General features: G+C 30.8%; 2 protein-coding genes across 3 annotated transcripts in view; one reads left to right on the top strand and one right to left on the bottom strand.

Moving 5' to 3' along the window:
- Positions 1 to 2592, top strand: part of LOC121124686 (uncharacterized) — a 42470-nt gene extending 39878 nt beyond the window's left edge. Inside the window, exon 5 of the mRNA XM_040719867.2 lies at positions 381 to 2592. Within this exon, the coding sequence (XP_040575801.1) occupies positions 381 to 439 (59 nt within the window). The 3' untranslated portion in view covers positions 440 to 2592. The remainder of the gene's footprint in view (positions 1 to 380) is intronic.
- The window catches only part of Polr2I (RNA polymerase II subunit RpII15), a 566921-nt gene that overhangs the window by 132145 nt on the left and 411935 nt on the right, over positions 1 to 22841 (bottom strand). The gene's annotated exons all lie outside the window — the stretch shown is intronic.

The raw sequence follows: 22841 nt of genomic DNA, 5'->3' as shown, positions 1-22841 counted from the left end.
TCGAGAAGACCTTAAAAATACATAAATGCATTCATATTTTTTAAAACTATAATACCGTACTGAACAACGTCCCGTAAAGTGTGCACCGCTGTTCGTACCAAACCGTAGGTTTTTGTTCCTTATTCAGAACTGAAGATTGAAATTCCGTCCAGTTCACTTTGGCTCAGTTCAGGCCACCATATTTGTCGTACAAACTTTTTAAGTTCGGTCCCTGATGACGTTACATAACTATATTTCTTCTTTTTTAAATCAGTTCTAGTACAAAGAGTCTAAAGGACTGGTTCTATGACTGAACTTGACCGAAAAAATAAGGACTGACTAATTATACATACATGCTTTTTTTCCAAAACTCAATTGATTTATTTTCTTTTTGCTTTCAGATTCGGATAAATTAAGAAACTTCTCACCATTCCTTTTAGGACTTTTACTATTCCTATAGAAAGACATCACCAGATAGAACCACCACTTTGATTGATGTCGTAGAGCATCATCATTTTATTAACTCATTATATTCAAAAAGAAGATACAAAACTACAACCAAAATAACTAAATATGTATTGTTTTAGCTAATACCAAACGTCTTAACAAAAAAAAAAAATTGTCAAAGCAAAAATGAGTCTCTTGGCCCTCATTATTTTTTTATTTTTTCCATCAGATCCCTTGAGATCCCTTCGACATCATCATCAAAATATATAAAAATTAATTATTATTATTAGTTGTATTATAGGGTTTAAAGGGTATTTATTTCCTCGATTTGTATTACTTTTGGTTTTATACAAACATGGTAATTAATATTATGTTATTGTACGTATATTTGAATCTCTTATCTATGGTATTAGGACTGATGTTTACGTGTATATTCTTTGATTTATAAAAGGAATACTCTATACAAGGAAAGCTCATTGTTTGTTTGTTTTTTCTTTTCGTTTTTTGACCAACTTAAGGCTATTTTTATATTATAATTAGTATTAAGACAGATTTTGTTACACAGTTCGGTCGTAAGTGATTTTTTTATCGATATTTCAGTCCAAACCGCAATCTCAGATCATTGACTGACTGAAATTATAATCGTTTTTAAATCAGGAACCGATTTTATTCCGTCTCAATCTATGAATAGGGGATTTTATTCCCTATACCGATTTATGAGTTGTACAAATGTAATGTATACAACATATTTAACTTCATGCAGGTCTATGTTCACCATATTGAAGCACAACTGACGTCATCAACTTGGTCTAGACTGTTTTCAGTCATGATCAGTCTTTCTGATTTAGCCCCCTCCGAAAACAAAAATATAAAGGATTATTGTTATGTATTTATTCGGTTCAGTACAGTATTAGGACCTTATGACTGTACTAATACTGATTTTTAAAATGGAGAATTCTAGTTTAGTGCCGTCATGAAGGACTCAACTTTACAAGGTTTTAGGTCTGAACTGGGCGGACTGAGACTAAACTGGACGTGACTCTATTCTTTAGTCCTAAATAAGAATAGGTACAACACTATTGTAGATCCCTTGCAAAGGTGAGTTACCACATCTATCGTGCGTGTACACGTATACAAGTCTATCTATACATATTACCTCTTGTTAGTTGATTAAAGGCAGTTTTCATGAGAGAAACAATTCTCCCAATATCATAAATGAATATATACATATGAGGTGAGGAATTTAAATCCGGAAAATTTAAGGATAATGTATACTACAATTATTTTCCTAATTAATTCAACAATTCACAAATATTTTGCTTTTACATGAAGGGGTCTATATTGAAGTCAATCATTCAAACCAACCCCTTCTAACTTCAACTACAGCCTCCAACATGACCCTAAGCCTGGTACATACACTGATGAGGAACACCTTGTCCATATAGGCAACTGCCCACAAGGAGTTAACAGTGTTATGTACGCGTTATTTGGACTCTCTCTACACCAGATCTGTTGGCATTAATTTTTACTATCTAATATTATTATTTATGTAGTTGTTAGTATCCTTGGGTATTCACATGCATGGCGGTATACTTTCATGGGCGCATAGTTTTCGTATTCGGATCCCATATCAAGCTTTTTGTATTTTTTTGTATAAACTTGTTCCAGATTTTAAATTCCCACGCTGAATATACACGATAGATGTGATATCCCGCTTTTAGTATATATGTCGATTCCCGTTAACGACATTTTCTTTTATATTTTTTATATATGTATGTACTCGAACCGCCAAGAAATTATTTATACTGTGACAACAATAACCCCTTCAAAATATTTTATTTCCTCAAGAATTAATTGTATAATTAGTTTAATTTAAATCCCCTTTCATGCCAAACTATTCTACTAATAGAAAAATAGCCCTAGGTTGGTCAACACTCATAGAGAGGAAAAGAGTGCACGTATAGAGTATTTCTTGATCTATATATATTATGTATGAACCTACTATGTATTATTTATTTGATAGGTTTGGCTGATTATACTGCAAGCATTTCATCGCATGTTCTTTTAAAATTATTTCATTAGTTTGTCTGTGATAATTTATTAATATGCAAATTTCCAACATAAATCAAATGAAATATACTTCCGATGATTTCGAAGAAGAAAAAACTTCTTTTTTTTTTTTTTTTTTAGAATCACAACACAACACAAAATTATATATATATATATTAATGTTTTAAAAATGAGGTCTTTATAATAACATTAACGAAGGTTTCCCCCCTCCTTCTTAACTTATATGGAAGGAAAGACATCAACAAAACCAAAAATCCTTCAAAGTTTATTTTTGTACATAATTCAATCAGATCCCACTGCGTAAAGGTACTAACTACAAAATAAATTCATTTTCCACTATCCTCATTTACTTATTATCCAAGTAATAAACAGTGGCTTTAAAAAAAGTAACAAAGTAACTCAATTTGTGGCTTTTTTTAATGTTTCTTGCTTAATAGCAAAGTATATATATTATTATGTATATGTATTTACATAGGTTGATATAATTCAAGGTTTTTTGTGTCATTCCCAAGGGGTAGGATTTCCCTCAAATTAATTTCTCTGTTCCTAGGAATAAGTAGTTGGATCCACTCTTATTTAGTTTAATACATACGAGAATCATTCATTTTCTTCTTCTCAAATATTGCCACAAGTCTTTTTGGGGAATTCAATTTAAGAACACGGGGGTATCTGCAGGATTATATGAATATATATATATATATTCATATTATGGTGCTAAATAAATCACTTTTTATGGCAAATTAAAAAATTGAGGGTTCAAATGTGCGCCTTTTTATACAAAAAATACGATTCACAAACTTTGAACAATTTCTATGAATATTATTTCAAGGGAGCAACCTTCTTTATGAGCTAATTGAAATGGATGATAATACTTTTTGTTTTTGTAAATATAAATCATAAAATAGAATACAATCAAGATTTTATATAATTATCCTAACGTGTGCACTAGGGTGTGCTCTTTTTGGAACGTCTGCTAATTTGTTTCTTTTGTTGTGCATTGATGAAGAAAAAAATATATATTTAAAAAGTTTCGGTCATTAAAGGTTGTATTTGTAATCTATTTGAAAATGCCCTTTTAAAATTGAATTGATTAATTTATATTGTTTTATCTACTGCTATATCTATTTAAAGAAAATCTACACTCACAAATGACCTTAACAAGCAAACATGTCATGCTCATATTTTGAGTGAAATGATCAAATATAAAGAAAAAGGTTTATAAGCACAGCGCAACAATCAACCCCAACATTAAATTCATAAGAATGGATTCCATGATTTATAGTTAATACCAGGATTATAATATTGGTTATACACTATATAAGCTGTTTTGTAATGTTCTAGTGTGGGTTCTTGGCAGTCGTCAAGAACTTGATATTATTATATTATTTTAAGTCTATGTCTAGCCAGATTAGAATTTATGTTTTACTATTAGCTATTTTCAAAAGGATTGCAATTAATATATAAATTGAAAATAAGTTGTTTTTTTTTTGGGGGGGGGCATACCTCCCTATCGCATCAACAGTGGCTTGGATCTTGGATCATGTAATACAATTACTTATTAAGTAATAGAATATAATTTATAATTTATCATCGACGCAATGAATAGTAAGCATTAACTAAGTTTACTCTTTATATACAATATTATATTAAGAGTGGATCTATACATTTGTAACCTTTACAACATAGGTTATTTCCGTTTCCTCATCCTCTTTCTGTTTCTATCCTTGAAGAGTGAACATATTGTATAATAAAAATACAAAATGAGTGAAAAATCGTCCGAAGCAGGAGGACAAAACAAGTTTTTTTTGTATTCAGTTGAAGAGTTTGTCACTCATGGGGCGAGTTACTCAAAAAAGTTTGGTGAAAACACTCCGGCAAGAACACCTTGGGCCCCATCAGTGGTCAAAGAGCAAATAAGGCCTTGCTAGGAGAGGAGACATCGTAGATGTGGAAGGAGAAACCCTTCGTCATCCATTCTTTCACGACGAAATTTTCTTCAATTGGTGAGAAGAAGAAAAATTGTGCTTTTTCTTCCGAGACGATTCTTTACTTCCAGGAAAAGATAGTTGTGAGAACGAGAAGCTATCTCATAATAAATTCAAGGACTTTATGGACGAGCTCTACACTCTGTCCAGTACCGTGAATTTGGAACTAGCCATCCCTATAGTGAATCCATAACTCAGACGTTTGGAGAATGGGCCTCATTTGACAACGATCACTGGCCTGCATAAATATTTCCGTTTGTCTTCTAGACCCGTAATGGAGGCGTATGAGAAGACAAACAAATCTTGAGTATTGTGGCATCTATTCCGAGTACTGCAGGCCTGTTAGAGGAGGCAGATTCTGAAAGAAATAAAGAAAATCCTTTGAAAGCAATGACATATGGGTTAAAAAAAATGGGAAAGTTTCAAAAGCCCCGTTAAATATCACCTCTTTTCTTTAGAAGGTCATGTGCTCTATTGGTCGTAATGCCTGAGGCGAATGGATACCCTCTTCAAGGATGCCAGGAGGATGCTCTTAGTCTCAGTCCTAAAGGAACCTCTACAGACACTAATTCTTAAGGATGAGGCGGAAGTTTTGCTTCAAAACCATCTCATGTTTAGTCCCTTGCTAATTCATTAGCCCCGGAAAATCAAGGTGAAGTCACGTGCTTAACTAAATGCCCTAATAAAACTACAACATTTTTTAAATGAGAAGCAAATTAAAAAATAAACTTGCTTTAAGTAAGCTCTTAGACTTGTTGGCTCTGCATGTTTTCTCTGGAACATTTTTCTTCTAAAGCAACTAAAAAAATGAGCTATATTTACTCTTGCATCAAAATTTTTATACCCTCATATCCTTAATGATGATTTATGATTAATTTATAGCATAGTTGGTATGATTATTTTTGAAACAAGTCTGAATCGAGTACATTAAACAGATAAATTAATAGTAATACCAAATGCAATTTTGAAAACGGTATCTAATCTTTTGGTTCTCACCAAACTGCATCATATTCATTTTTATCACTAGTGATTGGAGACAGTGAGAACTAAATAATTATTTTTCTATGGAAATATAGATTAAATCAACATTTTATATCATGATGGCCTCCCTCATTCTCAATGACGGCCTCCATTCTCTTTTTAAATGCTACAAACACCTTACGGATGTAGTCTGCTGACCATGAATACTTGATGGCGTACTCTAAAGATCTCACAGACCCGAGAGGGTTGTTCCAGGCAGCTCCTATGACCTTTGCCAAGATGGACTAATCGAAAGGATTAAGATCAGGGGAGCTGGGAGGTAACATGTTTTTGGACACATTCCAAAGAAGATGGACTCCAGAACACATTTTCTCCTTTCTAGTCGTCATAATTAGACCTTTCTTTCTCCTTGATCTTGATAATGCTCCCAAGTCAACCTTAATGATCCTTTGGAGCATAACAATAATCACACTAATCGTCCTCACACGATTTTAGCAATCCGTTTTTGCCTCAAATAATCATGACCTTTGTTCTTTCTGTTCCTTTCCAACCTTAACCAGACTTTCTGGCGTCTGTTTCTTAGGCTTAATATTGTTTTTTTAATTCAAGAAATGGCCGTTCGACTGATCCAGAGTTAATTGTCAATCTCAGTTGGGTTCTTCTGTTTCGCGAGAACCATTTTGGCTTCCATTTTGTTGTCTATGAAAATACAGCCAATATTGATAAATAAAACTATTACTAATAATTATAAATATACCATAACACAATCTCACTTATGTAAAAATTCATGCGAGCATTTCTTTAAGTGTAAGCTTAAATATGACGTGTGGGGTATATTAATTGGTACTTTCTCATTTTCTTGATTTTTATTTAAGTTGATTTTTATGTTGCCACAATTTAATATTATATATTATGTACATAAATAACCTCCGAATTGGGGGATCCAATGGATTATAAAAACATTTCCCTCAGTGGGTGGGACATCTCACTCCGTTTGCATAATATGTATATCCGGCTTCTTGTAATACATGTATATATGACAAAAGTGTGGAGTGAATTCGGTGGATTAACAGCAAATACATCTGTTTACTCAATATTAAGAAATAAAGACCAAATTGACCATTATATATGTTATTTTCTTAGATATAATATGTGGTTGTCAACACAATGGCAAGACAGAATTATTTATCATAAAAATTGAGTATGGTCATTACTAGGGAGTGGAGAAATAGTTATAATTTTTATAAATTAAGTTTAGAAGTTAGAAAAGGAAAAACAGCTGTTGTGTTTAAAGATGGGACGGACCCACATTTTCTAGGATCTGACCCAGTTCGGATATTTAAAACAAAATACTTGGAACAAGATTTTTAAAAAAACTATAACTCTTCACGAAAAATTAAATTTTTTGTAAAAAAATTAAATGACATATATGTAGAATTTTTTTTTAAATTTCATATATCAAATTTTGAGGAACAATTTCAAAAATTCTTAGAAAGTCACAGAAAATTAAATTTTTTCGAAATAAATTTGCAAAATTAAATTGAATTTCAAACATTGAACTTTTTGAAAATAAATTTGAAACATGAAATTAAATTTGAAACACTTAAAAAAAAAATTCAAAAGAACCATAGCTGTAAGCAAAAAAATCAAATTTAAAAGAAAAAAATTACAACAAATTACATTTGAAATATATAATGTTTTGCAGAAAAATTTCAAAATTCATTTTAGACATCAAAAATTTAATTTTTGGAAAAAAATTTGAAAATTTTAAGTATTAAATATTTTTGTAAAAAGGGCAACTTCCACAATCAGAGAGGGCCACAACTCCTCCAGCCGCCCCTTGCAGACGCCCCTAATACTTGTCTCAATTTTTATAACAATTTTACACAAAGGCCCGACTTAAATACTTACATCAAATGGTATCAATAATGCATTTTTACTGATTTCTGATGGTAAAACAGTGAACAACCCAATCTTATTAGTTATTATTTAAATAGTAATATTGGACGCATCATCACCAACCTCTCATCCGAAAAGAAACAAAAAAAAAAATTCTTCAAACTATGAAATAATTATTGAATAATAACTGTTCATAGATATAACTGTTATAAGAACTAATTCGTATCCAACCGCTCAATTTTAAGAAGACTGATTGGAAGAAAGGAAGAACCCGATAAAACCAAATACAATGAATATTTAAGTGCTTGCCTTTTTCTACCACGACACCAAAAAATGGCCAGAAATCATCTTGCAGTTAACATAATAAGTCACCAAATGTCATTTATCTTTTATATACTCCCAGACTATCACGGTCAAATTATTTTTTCGCCATTTTTAAAATGAATTACAAATATCAAAATCTACATAGTATTTTATTCGATCCTGTTTTATGGTATTGCTTAGTAATATGTTATTAAAAAAGTAGTTATTATATTATTTTTATGAAGAAGTAGCATATAAAGTTATTCACATGGATAATAAAATGGTCAACATATGTATTATATAAACGACGAGTGAACAACAAGAAATTGTATTTCTGTTCTTTTGGAAACGGAGGATATGCATAGAATAACTTAATACTTTATGTATTTGTGAATAAAAATACATTATGCTATAGATTAAGGTATTAAGGGAGACGAGGCCACCGACGGCTGACAAGTATATTCCCAGGTTACCAAAACTAATTCGTATATTTTTGGGTGTCGCTAACACAAAAATATACAGTGCATTTTTTTAAACTGTCAATGTTTTTATTTATTTTCTCCTAATAGTGTCCTAAGCCTTCTTGATTGGTTGAATTATAATTAGCTCCTTTTAAACTGTGAATAATTAAAAACAATCATTAAAGACTAGTTGCATAGATGAAAAAAATTGGCTAAAAACCCATTGCTAATAAATCCTTTTTCTATTTCTTTTCGAAGGATAAGAGTGATACAATACACCTTGTATAACTACGGGATCAGGAGCGTCCGAAGGATTAAATTTTGGGAGGGGCTTGGTTTTTGGACTTTTTTTACATCAAAATTAATAAATTGAATTTTTTCGAAAAAAATTTCAAAAATCTACAGTCGTTCATACCAAAATTATAGAAAAAAAGTAATTAATTAAGTGCTCTGAAACATTTGAAATATTGACAATGGGATACGGTGAAACTTATCTGAGTAAAAAGAAAAATACTTACACGTGGTAAAAACTCTTCCAAGGTGGCCGGGAAGATACCAATAACACGCCTCACTCTGGATCTCCAAGCACGTTAACAACAATCTGTCCAACTGTCCAATCAATATCAGAAAAGTTGCTGGGGATATTGACATATCGGTGCTAGAAATATTTTTTTAACATTTTCGGTATGAGACCAGTGTCATCAAAGTTTGTTCCAAAACTGCTCAATTTTGACCAAAAACAACACCACAATCTTGCCTAAGCCACCTTATTCACCGGATTTAGCCCCATGTTACTTTTTTTTTGTTCCTAAAACTGAATTTGACCTATGAAAGGAAAGAGATTGGCAACGATTGTGGAGATAGCAACTGCATTGCTGGAATAGCTGAACACTATACCAAAAAGAATTGATAATATTTTAGCCCAAAAACGTCATATATATGATTGTAAGTACATCTGATCCCTACTTATCCTGGTTTATGGGAAGTAGAAAAATTTTAGTTCTATGAAATTTACGTTGTACTTTTTTTAGAACTAAAACTCGTTAAATGGGAAATCCTACTTTTCAAAGTCCACTTCTTACTATTTCTCCTTATTCATTTTGTATGTTTAAAGGGATGAAATAATTTTATTCCTTACAAAATTATTTAGAATAATGTATGCTAGATAAAATACTTATGAAATAATTGTAAAATTGAATCTTAATCTGGATTTATGTGATTTGTAATCTGGTCATTTTAATACTATAAAATTTTATATAACTTAAGCAATATTTATACAGCGACCTTTTTAATTGTAAGTTTGTATAATAAGTAGTAACTAAGGGGTTACCCATGCATTGGAATCTGCATGAATCAGCCCTTTTTTTAAGTATTGGAATCGGTTCAATAATACTATTTCTATGGATAATATGACTTATTTGAAATAATATTCAGAGATACAATTACGGAAATTGTCGTTCAGACAAGTTCAAAAAAGAAAATAAGGATGGGGGTTGGAGGGGAGTAGAACTGAAGGATTAAACAAATTTGAAAATTTGTAAAGGAAATTTACTTGAAATTTAAAACTTTTAGTGCAGCATACAATTGTTTCATGAGTAGCTCAAGAAGTTTATAACGGTAGCCATTGGATTGAGCGGTTTACTCTAAAACTAGAAAGTAACTTTTTAAATATTTATTTTTTAATGTCTTGTTGAATAATATTGTAGTCGAGTCCATATTTTACGAGTCAAGTTCAAGTCGTCAATATTCGGCCCATATCCATTAAAAGAGACATGAGTGCAGACTACAGCACTCCTGTATACATATTTCAATTCCTGGGACAAGCCTATCAAACTCAGTTAGGAGGCTATTTGATCTCATTTGGGCCGATCTAAGAAAAATAAAAGAAAAAAGCTTCTTGTTAGTCTCGCAAGTATTTTTTTTATATATATAGAAGTGAGGCAGTTGAAATTGGATCAGAGGCCGAGGGGTGAAGAGGCTGACTTAAAATATTTAACAAAGGAAGGGTGGCGTCAAATTCCTTAATACGAACCAACCAGAAATTAATTAACTCCTGAGCACGGAAAGTAAATCTTGTTCTTTATTTTAGAAATTCCTTTGTACAAATAAGGAATTGATGTCGGAATCTTGCAAAAAAAGAGCATCAAAATTGGATGGAAATTGGGTATCGCTAAATCCCTAGTAATAACTGATTTAAGTGGAGTTTGTTGAACACTCAAAGGGTTAACAAAAATTGATCGAAATTGACGATAATTTGCCCAAGTATCTTGAACAAAAATCAAGAATAGGATACATTCCCAATTGTTTTGTTTACTTTCAAATTAAATACAGTCCAATGATTCATTTGAGACTAGACTTTGTATTCAAATTTTTGGAATGAGTCAATTTATCAGGAGCATCCGCTGGGGTTTAGGCTGGATTTTTCTATTTCTATGTATTTTTCTAATTTTTTAGTGAATTTTTGAAAAAAAAAATCCCTATAAATTTAATTTTCCAAATTGTTTTCCAAAAAAACTATTTTTTTAAACAGCTTTAAATTTTTCAAAAAATATTGTGAACAGCTGTGGATTTTTGAATTTTTTTTCGAACAACATGTAATATTTGAAATTGTTTTCGAAAAAATTTAATATTTTGGATTTTTTCAAAAAAAAAAAAAATATATATATAATAATAATAATAATTGAGGTATATTTTTATTTGATTTAAAGGACTTATATTTAATCCACCCTATTCATTGTTACATATCTATGTATAATAAATGTATGAACCTACAAATAAATTCAAACCAAATAATTGCAATTTAATTCTTTTGATCTTCAGAGAAATAATAAACCCCTCACCTTTTTAATATCGTATGTATTTTGTACCTTTATATACATATTACTAACTTTAAACATCAGTCAAATATGTAAACTGTATGTTCAAATACTCATATATTGATGTTCAAACGTATATATTTCTATTAATGGATGGATGTGTCGCAGTTGCAATTCCTGTAAATTACAATTGAAGGTAACGTTGAGAATACATCGCAGAGTAAAAACATTTATAAAACACTTTGAAGCAGGCCCAGTGTTGAAAATAATATGATCTGCCGCTATACTTCAATAATAAAAATTAAAAAAGTCGGGAAAATTTGAAAAAAAGGTTTTAGAAGGGAGAAGCCTACATGTCCTGACGTTTAATTGGATTAGTTCCATGCACTTATGAGAGCAAGGAAATTAACACAAGTCCCTACTCCGCATCAAGATAGGAAATAAGTAAGATTTACGAGGATGTCGATCCTCAATTCCACCCCTATTCCAACTGGGAATTACACTTATAGCTCTAAAACAAATCCTCTGATCTACTCTTTGTCTCTCACGCAATAGTGATTGCTTTATACTTATAAGGTACTAACGGTAGTACCCGATAATGCCCAGAGTAATTAGGCGTCAGCTAAAATACAAATGTTTAATCATTTTAGTATACTATAATATTTTATTCAAATCTTAACATGTACTGAAAATGTATATTAATTATGATGCAAGAGATAAAAAGACCAAGAGAAAAAGTGCTCTGGCTATACATTTATACACCTAAATGACTATTTTTTGCATCAAAATATTAATATAATATACATCAGGGAGCACTTCACGGTGACTTGTGACATTCATGCATACAGAAAGAAAAATCTTCCTTTATAAATATAGATATGTGTCCTCTTTTTGAATGTAAGAATAATGGGAATAGATTGGAAAAATAAAAAACTTATATTTAGGTAGCAACTATAACATGCCCCACCCTCTTCAATCATAATGTTATTTTTATCTATGCTCTTGACAAATGATGTGAAAAGGAATAATTTGAGCCTTTTAGAAATAAAGGAACCGAAAATCAACATGATAACCTTGCCAATTTGAAAAATGTTTTTAGAGAAAAACAGCTAAGCTGCTATGATGTTTCGACTAATTATTTAATATTACAACCTTCAATTTTTACATCTTTTCTCCGGTCATTGATTTTTTAGGTCAAAAAATATTAATTGTAGGGGATAATCATATTTTAATAGAGCTTTAATCATAGTTACTTCACTTTCTTTGTGAGGAATAAGATCTTTGAATGCAACTTCTATATATACTCTGCATCCTTAATTGCAGTAACATTATTCCTTTGTACTTTGCAGATCAGAAGTGTTTTTTAAAACTTTGGACTATAGAAAAATACAACAAAATCAGCATACTTTTTCAATTATATTCCTTTGAAATTTCACTTTCCGATTTGTCTTTCACATTTAACTGTAAATTAACTTTTTTAAATATAAGCTTAACTTTTAGGCATAATGAAGCTTTTTTATGCAATGTGTTAATCGTTAGATATAGCTCACTAAATATATTTAGCAAAAAACGTTCAGAATTTTTTACTTAGCCTAATATTATCCCAGATATAGTCCATGTAAGAAACCGTAATGTTCATATCTAAAAAAAAAATCTACTATTTAAAATACATATTCCACAAATATCGATGGTAGTTATATGGAAGCATGACAATTTAAGTATAAGTTACATTTTCCCTATTGAAGAAAGAAGATATTTTACTGCATCTTCATTTAATTCTGGAGTATAAACTAATTTATAAACAAACACTTTATTTGAAATTACATTTCATTACCAATTTCTGATTTGGTACAGCAAAACCTCATTTCTCGGCCTTCTCATAAATAATATGTATCCAAGAATGAAGGGAGATGCCTCAAAATAATTTCCTTAAATTTTTGAAATAGATTACTCGATCAGAAAAAAATATTCGTATTTAAAAATCCAATTAATGTTTCTAGTTATTTTGTTAAAGATAATAATTTTTTTTCTTAAGTTACCTTAGATATATTAGTTCTTGCAAATGGAAATGCAATCAAGTCAATCTTTGATTTTCAACAGTGGTCATCTACCAAACATTGTATTTTACATTCAAATACTCATATTGATACATGATTGGCATTAAATAAATTACTAAGAAATTCTCAAGTACATGTATTACCATACCATATAATTGGAGTTGAGGTAGATGAGTTAACATCTGATTGACCAGTACCTGTTTATATCAATAATTGAATATATTCACCAAAGATATTAAACATCGTTAAAACTTTAAGCACATAATTTTTCATTATTTTTAAAACAGGAAAGTGGATATTGACTTTAACATCTCCTTATTCTAATCATGAATTGTAAAAGTTCATAATTGTAAGAGCCGTAATTCAAAAAATAGGTCCGAGCTTCTTAAAAATTGAATCTTATATCAAAATGAACTGTTCCTGTAAATAGTAGTAGTACCAATTTTTTTTGAGTTAGACACAATAGCACCTTCAGATCCTATCAACATTTAAACCCTTTTATAAATATTCTATATATTTTTTTAAAGTATTAATTTTGAGGCTATCAAGTATATTGTTAAGTGTTATTAAATACTAAATTTGCGATTATAATTGAAATTTTTTATTTGAAACAATAAATATTTCAAACTCTTGTATAAGATAGAAATTGAAATAAGGAAGAAAAGGGATAACTTATTAGCCGAGTCACATTCATTAGAATGTTATCCGTCCAATGAGAATACACAAAATAAGAGGGGTTTTCTTTATAAAAAGAGAGACTTTTTTGAAGTTGTGAACCCCAAATACAATGGAAAAATCTTTTAATACTTTATTTTATTCTTTTGTTGCTATTAAAAAGTTGTGCCTTCCCGTGGTGGACGTTTTCCCGATTGAAAGGGCCGAGGGGGGGAAAAATCAGAAAATAAACAAATTAACCAAAAATTAATTAAGGAGCTAACTTCCTTGACTCCCAAAGTGGAGTATGAATTGCCCGAGCAAAAAATATATATATTGAATTTGAGTCTATTAAGATACTCCTCTAAAGAGTGCACCTGAAGGAAAGATCTTCAGAAGCTCACCCTCCACTCGAAAGAAAAAGATCCGAAGATCTTGACTATCTTAACAACATACGATATTTCAAAATTGATTTTTTTTAAATTTAATTTTCTCCAATTTATATTGTGATATATATACTTTAATATATTTAATGTTTGCATATTGAAGAAAACCTATTTGTAAGTAGATCATGCGGATATTATATTACATGGTATCTACCCATAGTATATCAATGTACAATATAGGTACTTACTAATTCAAAAGAAGGTCGAGTCAAATACTAAATCAAAACACATACTCTTACCCGTTATTGCAAAGAAAGTTTTGTGTTATGTACATTGTGTTGAGTACATTCCATTTTACTACTGGCAGGATTTAGTTAATATCTCATCTTTAGAAATAAATCCAATAAAGCATCAAATTGATAGTCAAAAATAATTTTGTACAAAATCAGGAGGATGGATATATTTGGAGAGGTCAATCAACTTATTGTCAAAATAAATACTACAAAACGTTTGGATTTAATCAGAGCTAGTCGGTGAATCCAAGTTGACTACATTTATGGATGGATATGTTCTGAATGTAAGTGAATATACATCAATTATTAGCAAGTTAATATATTTATCAACTAGAACTGATTTAGTATAATAAAAATTGGAATGCATTGAAATTAGTTTAACGTCATTTAAATAAACAATGATCATACGCATATGCTATTGGTTTATCAATACGTTTGACTGCTTCAAAAGGATTTATTTGCCCAAGAACTTTATTAAATAGTATATAAAAATCATGTAAAAATCAATCGACAATATGTTTAACTTAAAATTATCTCTACAATGGAAAAAACGAAACACATGGACATAAGATATAACTTACTGGGAATCAAGTGAAAGCAGGATTCATAAGAATAAATAATTGTCAGATTGTACATTTGATAACTGATGTTTTGACTAAAGAACTGTCTACAGAAATATGTTTAAAACTTGAAGGCATTATAGTTGTGCAAAACTTGAAATTTTCCCTAAAATATGGACAGAATTAATGTAATTGACTTTAAAATCTGCTCCATCACAAAATAGTAAAGACAATTATATATATATTGCACGCATCTTAGCGAAATATTAAGAAATATTTAATATCCAAACACCAAATATATATACCCATAACTCAAGGCCCTATACATAATCCATGAGTTTATTTGCAAAATACTAAAGGGATATCAGAATGGACGTTTTTTAGATTAAGTTATTAGGAAACATTCAAAAAGATCTTCTCCTGGACTCTTGTGCAGTCTTCTCCCGAAAAGATTTCTGAGATAAATTTCAGTAAAAAAACTAACTGGTTACGTATCTCTTTATGTCAATGGATGGACGTGTTGTTAAGTTGCAACGCCTTTTCTTATACATACAGAGATAGAAAAGTGATAAAGTCTTTCAATTTTTCTTTATTTTCACTCCTAGAATTAGGATCATAATTAGGTTGTTTAGAATCATTATGACCTCAACAGAATTGAGAGATGGGGAAGCATAAGTCTCTCAGGATCACAATCATGAAAAAAAAATCACTTTCCAAAGCTGGGAGACTTTCTTTAGTTGAGGAAGGGATATTAATTATTATAATTCAGGTAAGCACGTCATTTCCTAATTCCTTACCTTCACTTGGCCATCTCTACCTCTATCTATTACTGAGGGATTTTATGGTAGAAGGATAGTACTATGAAAATGACTCATGATTCAATCAAGAAAAAAAAAAGAGTCAACAATTATATATGTAACTCGTCAATAGACAAACAAGCTATAATTATTTTTCTCAAAATTGAGTCTGAATTCGATTTATATTGCGTCAACATCAAAACATTATGAAAATTTTACTATGTTTTTTTCAGCAATTATTGAATAATTGGGTTTCTTTCCCGGTTTCTTTTCGAATGAAAGGTTGCGTGATACAATAAAAGTAACCATGTGTATGAAGAAGGACTACTTCAAAAGAAGTCAAAGTGTGATAGGAAGTATGTTGATCCATTTGAACCGATTTTGTTGACCTGTAAGACTACTGAATTGATCCCCATTGGTAATCAACTCAATTCGACTGACATCTGTGTTGGCAGCAAGTTATAATTTATGTGATAAAATTACCTTCTCTGATGAAAATGTGGTCCTCACAATTAATGGCAAGCTTGTCAACACATCTAGCAAGACTCCTCAAACCTTTCCCACAATAAAAATGGACTTGTAAGAGAAGGAGATCTGACTCCCTGTAAAGTCATGATACTAACACATAGAAATAGTATTGCATAGCGAACCCAGAGTGGGTCGTGTCCGACACCTTTAATATCAATAATCTCAGGTCGAACTCGGAGGTAATAGCTACTGTTAAAAGAGGGTACCTCAAATAAATAATATGAATAGGTACATGTCTAGTATGTTTTTTGAAAATTTAAAAAAATAATGTCATAGGCAAAATATAGGGGAATCTAAGTTTCATATGTTAAATGTAAAAAATTTACATAACAAACCATCATATTTTCACTTTCTATTTTCGAAGTAAGGTGTGTCTGTTTGGCTTATAGAACCCATCAACTTCCTTACGTAAAAAATGATTTTCCATTCCTTAATTAAAATTATAATAGTTTATTAGTGAACTTATAGAGCGTTTACATTTACGTCTTAATTTGCATCATAATTGAAGGAGACGTCCTTCTGTAGTAACTTAAATAACCGTTTGTTTTATCAAACATGGAGTAGAACTTATATTAATAAATATACTCGTTTCTGGGTGTGGATTTAATTTAAATCAATACTTGGATTCTTAAGCAGAAACGAAACAGTGATAAAACAAAAGGAAACGCAATTTTGGGTACTCAAAGGTGAATTTTTTCCAATATAAAATGAACAAATTTGCAATAATCCTTGATTAAACTTCATCAAATGGATTTCAGAAAACAAGAAGACCTTCATTGAATACTACTTGATACCAATGAATAACCCTTAATTTGAATTATATTAAAGTAACGTGTACTGAACATCCCTGTAATATAATATGTAATTACATAGAGGGATAGATAAAAGAGTAAGATTAAAGTCATTCTATTTATTAATTCCATTTTGACATCCAATAGCTCACTATTTAATGCCTATCCACCCCATGGACAAAGCATGAATATAGTTGTATAATTAATAAATCCATGAACCAAAGGCTTATTTTTTCTTTTAATTTACTAAAAAATTCTACAAAGAAATCCCCAGAAATGGTTAATTGATTATTACAAAGTTTCATCTTTGGTGTTTGGTTTTTCTAAGGACTCAATTTGGAGTTTCTTGCGTAGGAAGGGGTCCAATTTGAATGCAATCAATGAATGCATGTGGTTTATTATTTTCATTGATTATCTCTTCCCCCCTCCCTTCCATTCATAAAACATTAATTAAACCAATAAATGATATTCAGAATTGAGAAAATGTAAAAAGGGTGTGAAGTAAACTAATTAATTCCTAGCTCATTTCAAAGGATCAGTCATGAATCAATTTCTTGCAAATATAGCTATAGATAGAAATGTATAAAATATGAAATAGAACGCGTGTGATATTTTTTGTAGTTATTTTATTTTCCAAAGCTATTTTCTAATTCTTTCATTATTGAAGAGAGAACATCTGAGGATAGACCAATCCTGTATGTGCACATAAATGACTATGCCTGGGCATATGTAAAGCTGAGCAAAAATTATAAAAAATATATGTTTTAAGATTAGAAAAGGAAAAACGGGTTTTTTTTTAATTCTTTGTCTCAAATCGTTCAGGGGTATCTGCAAGGAAGGGGCTGCAGCCCCCTCCCCCAAATTCTTTCTTTTTACTAAAACATTTAATATTAAAAAAAAAAAAAAAAAAAAAATTTGGAAAAAAAATTTAATTATCTGTGAATGGCTATGAATTTACGAAATTTTTCTCCAAAAAATTTAATATTTAAAATTTTTTTGAATGGCTGTGAATTTTTGAAATTTTTCCCCAAAAAGTTTAATACATTTTTAAAATTGTTTACCAAAAAAATTCCATTTTTCGATTATTTTTCAAAAAAATCCTAAAACGGAAGCCCCTCTCCCAAAAAAAACAACTATATATATAAATATAATCCTGCGGACGCCCCTGTCATTGTTTTAGTAACATGTCCCTCCAATAAAGAATCTATAGTTTCCATGCTTATATAATTATAGACATGCCTAAAAATAAATATTTTCATATTAACTCTGCCCTAGTGTTATTTGAAATAAAACAAAGGTTATCATTGTTAGAGCAGAAACACGTAAAAATCATACCATAATAGGCAGCTTATTTTTAAGAACAAACTTTAATCGATAGTACTATATGAATTTCACCTCCCCTCTCCTTGCCCAGCCCTACGAACAATAGGTGGATGCAGATCCCATTAATTGCAATCCAGACGTTAGGAGCCATTTTTTTATAAGGCATTTAAAATTAATCATTTTAGTTATATTGTGTATTGCTCTAAGGTTAAATATAGATTATCTATTTGAGGAAGATGTTATCTTAAGAATTATTTGGCAAATAATGAATAAAAAAGAAAAAAAGAGCACTCGCAAACCCGTTTCTTCTTTTCTAATGTCAAAGCACTTATGTATTGATGATATTTGCTCAGCCGAATGAACAACGTGTAAATCCTTGTTTGACACAAAGTAGTTTTGAGGATCGGTATCAGAGTCATTTCTGCCTATGGCCTTGCTAGATATGGAATGGGATTTATGTTTACTTCCCAACTGTTGCAGTTAATTGAAGCTAATATAATTCATAATAATACACTCAAAAACATTTTTTCAATTGTGAGGTCTACAATGTCATTTTTTGGATTGTTTGCATTTAACATATCGAGAGCAGGACTGGCAGTTAACTTTTCAAAAACAAAGAACAGACGTATTTAAGTACAACCCAAAATAAAAGATAACCAAGGCTACAAGAATACTAGTATAATGAGTTATTTTTGTATGTTTACCCAAGAACTAGCAGTAGTATTGCCTGGAATAAGTTGACGTCGACTAAAACTCCAATTTTGCTTAAATAATACAGAAAATAACTCCTGAAGAAACACTTAGTGTTACTCTCTGTTTTTCGTGACCACACAAACACGTGTGTTCTATCCTCAAGAATTAAATAATAATAATTAGAGTTTGATAAAAATATTTCATATGTTGGGATGGCTGATGAGACCTTTAGTCTCAAGAGTGCTCACTAATAAAAATAAACCTAATTTATTTCACATACTAGCGTTTGTATTTAATCCAAATATTAAAATGTATAGAATATGTACATGAGTTATGATAATAATAAGAGAGAATTAACAAACAAAAATTGAAACAGTGATTTGATACTATATGTACAGGTCTGCAATAGTTAACTAATACATTTATTTCTTAAATCCAGCCTATTTATATGATTTCCGTCATGGAGTAATATCCAGTGCACTCTCCTATATAAACGTTCGATGCTATATGTACACGCATGTAATATTTCCTTAATTCAACTAGATTGTTATTTCTTAGATTAAAATACAAACTTTGCCAAATTAATGTAGATTAGAGCCATTGCTCCTCTTCAGTCTTCTAATTTTCCATTTTAACCGTCATTGATTAGTTATTATCTTTTGTTTCCTTGAATATCTCTTAATTATCAGTTTTAGTCTTAATTTTCGAATCCAAGAGCCTATTCTAAGCATTCTAGAAGATGAAGAAAATAGAATTTGTGACCAAAAAAAGGCGTATCTACTATAGTTGCTTGAATAAAATAACTTAACGAAATATATTTTGTAATAAAATAACATAGTAATTGTTCTTTATTTTCTTGACGATATGCAGAAAACCTAAGATTCTATATATTTTCTAAGCTAAAACCCAAGATCCCAATGTGATACTCTCAAACACAAGATATGGCAGCCCTGATCCGGAGGTCATATTTCCTCAACCCCAAACTGTTCCCTTAATTTATTTGAGAACCTTATTTTACGAGGGTGGTCTGAAAAGTTTCTGATCTCAACGTGAAGATGGCAAAACTAGTAAATAAAAGCTAGTCACATCTATCTAGCAGCATCTATTGACAATTACTAAACTAAATTTCAGGCATTTTGGCTGCATAGTTATTATGGAACAGTCGTTAGAATTAGTTGATGTGAGTGTTTTGGAGAAAATGGACAGAATTGGGTATCGAGCTGTCGTCAAAATATTTATTTTTGAAAGTGTAATCTTTAAATAGATTCCAACGGTAGCAGACATTTAAAGGTTTGTTGTGTCAAAATTTGTTGAGATAAGACAAATCCAACTCAGAGTAATTGAGGCAAAAATAAAAAGTGTCTCTTAAACAATTATTTTGCAGAAAAAAATAGAGTACTGTTTGGACGGTTTATAGAGATTGGAGCATTGCTGGGAGAAGTATTAAGAGATATAAGGAGACTATGTTTAAAAATAACATAAAATAATCAGAAAAAATGTCATGTATGTATCTTTGTTAGGTCAGAAACTTTTCAAATGACCCTCTTATAGGTATATGTTTACATGGAATGGAAGTACGGTAAAAATGAAGGTTTATGAGGTAGGTAACAAAAAATAAATGTACAATACATATAAATATATTTGGTTTCGTGGAATAGTTGCTCTTTTCTAAAATGTATTTTGATACTATTTTATTACTAAACGGATAATCATGCTATTACTAACTGCATTATATTGATTGTAGTTGACGGTAAAGTGAAGAATATTATTGAAAAATTGCAAAGGAGGGTTGATAAATAAGAGAAACATATAATAAGTTCTGCTGGATTGGTCCTGGAACTGATTCCCTAATTAGTCTTCCTCCCCCCCCCCCTTTCAATCTTTTTTTTTAAATCGGTTCGATTTTGATCATTTTCCCCTCGTAACGGTCCTAAGGACTGATACGTTGGTCTTTAAGTCCTAGGGTCCTAACTAACTAGTTGGGAGCGAAGAAAATAATGAATGATAGCCAGAATGTACAATAAACTGTTCTTTCCACATTTCCTTTCTTCAAACTTCAGCTATCTTATCGTCTTATTTTTTGTTTAAGGCTATTTTTAAGTAGACGCATTACATACGTAAAATGTATAATCAAGCAAACAATATGTTGAACAAACCTCAAGCATACATTTTTATGTATACTTGAAGCGAAAGCTGTAGTAATGGTAGAACTTACACGACAACACAATTGTTGCACTCCGGATGATTGAATTGCTCTTCGAATCAACATAAATATTAGTGTTGAGACTCAGTCCAAAACCGATTTTGTTTTGCGGTTCGGTCTTAATTGCATTTTCTGGACTGATTTGGACAGATATTTCTATCCAGACCACCGGCACTGAAATGTAATTTCAAGTGGATAGTGGGAATAACGTATATAACGGTTACGTTATAGATGCACCTGCTGGATTTTTGGGGGCTGGGTCATTGGGCTTTTTTGACAATTGTGACTCAAAACTTTTTCTACTTTTTGTTTTGTTTTATTTTGTTTATTTATAAATGCCAAGTTTGACAAATAATTTTTTTAGGAGAGACTAAATTTGAAGGAATAAAAAAAAAGTTTTTAAACGGGAAATTGATTAACATTTAAATTTTTGTATTGAAAAAACTATTAAAATTCCGCAAAAGTGGGGACGCAATATCCCTTTGACCTCTATGGTTCTGGCGTTACTGGTTAAGACTGTAGACTAAAATTATGTATAGTCGTTTTCAAATATAGGACTGATTTTTTCGGTCTCAATAACCAGAACCAATATCAAATGGTTCTCAATGTTAATGTGTAAAAGATTAAATGGATGTTATGTACCTGGTTTAGTAAGCCGAGTTTTCCCAAAGATCAGAATAAAAGATACAGCGATCGAGTGGGCAGATACCTTTGTGTTGAAGTTGACCGACAGCTCCTATTGATCATATTATTAAAAAAAAAGGCAAATTTATTGTTTGATGTAAGAAACTCAGTTGCTTTCCAATGATGCATTAGTCCTATATCCATCACATGAGCCATGCTTGGACTCAATGGTACGTTATGGGGTAGTAATAGGGCCACTTTGGTTCAAAGAAAGAGAGGGAAGCGTCACTATGTTCTGGCCTGTCTCTAAATATGTAAAGCGATGCAATCCACACCAATATAGGTAATATAATATCATCCTCGACAAGGAACCATTACATCTTAGTATTGAAAGATGAATAATTATGGATGATATTCCGATTACATGGATTCCACTGTCAAGAACAAAAAGAGGGCAAAACCTTCTCCAGTAAGATTTAGATAAGATACTTAACAAATTTGATGCACCCTTGGAAAAAAATAGTTCATCAGCCTTTCAATTTTCCTTTTTTTAGGTCTATGAAGGCGAGACATCAGTAAATCCTTGATCTGTGAATGTGTTCTCTGATGGATCAAAAATGGAAGATAATGTTGGATGGTGTACTTCACAAAGCGGAAAATCTATTTTTGATATGGCTATAGACATTTAAACTAGTCTGGTATTAGTACAGTGTTTCAGGGGTAGTTCAAAGGAACTTTTCAAGCACTATTTCAGATTCCCTGGAGGTTTTTTTGTCGATAATATAGCTCCATAGATTTTTATGTCAAAAAGAAAATACCTTTACAAGACAGTAAAAAATTATATTTGCGGAAATTAGCAGGTAGAAAGGTTCGGTAAACATGGCATGGCACTTGCTAAAATAAAATACAACATTATATGCATTTACTTGTACTTTAGACAAAAGGCTTTATTTTACCCGTTATACTATGCTATATATATCTATCTACCCAT

Source organism: Lepeophtheirus salmonis, chromosome 9 (genome assembly GCF_016086655.4).
Source record: "Lepeophtheirus salmonis chromosome 9, UVic_Lsal_1.4, whole genome shotgun sequence".
Taxonomy (NCBI): domain Eukaryota; kingdom Metazoa; phylum Arthropoda; class Copepoda; order Siphonostomatoida; family Caligidae; genus Lepeophtheirus; species Lepeophtheirus salmonis.
This window is presented reverse-complemented; position numbering and strand designations above follow the sequence as displayed.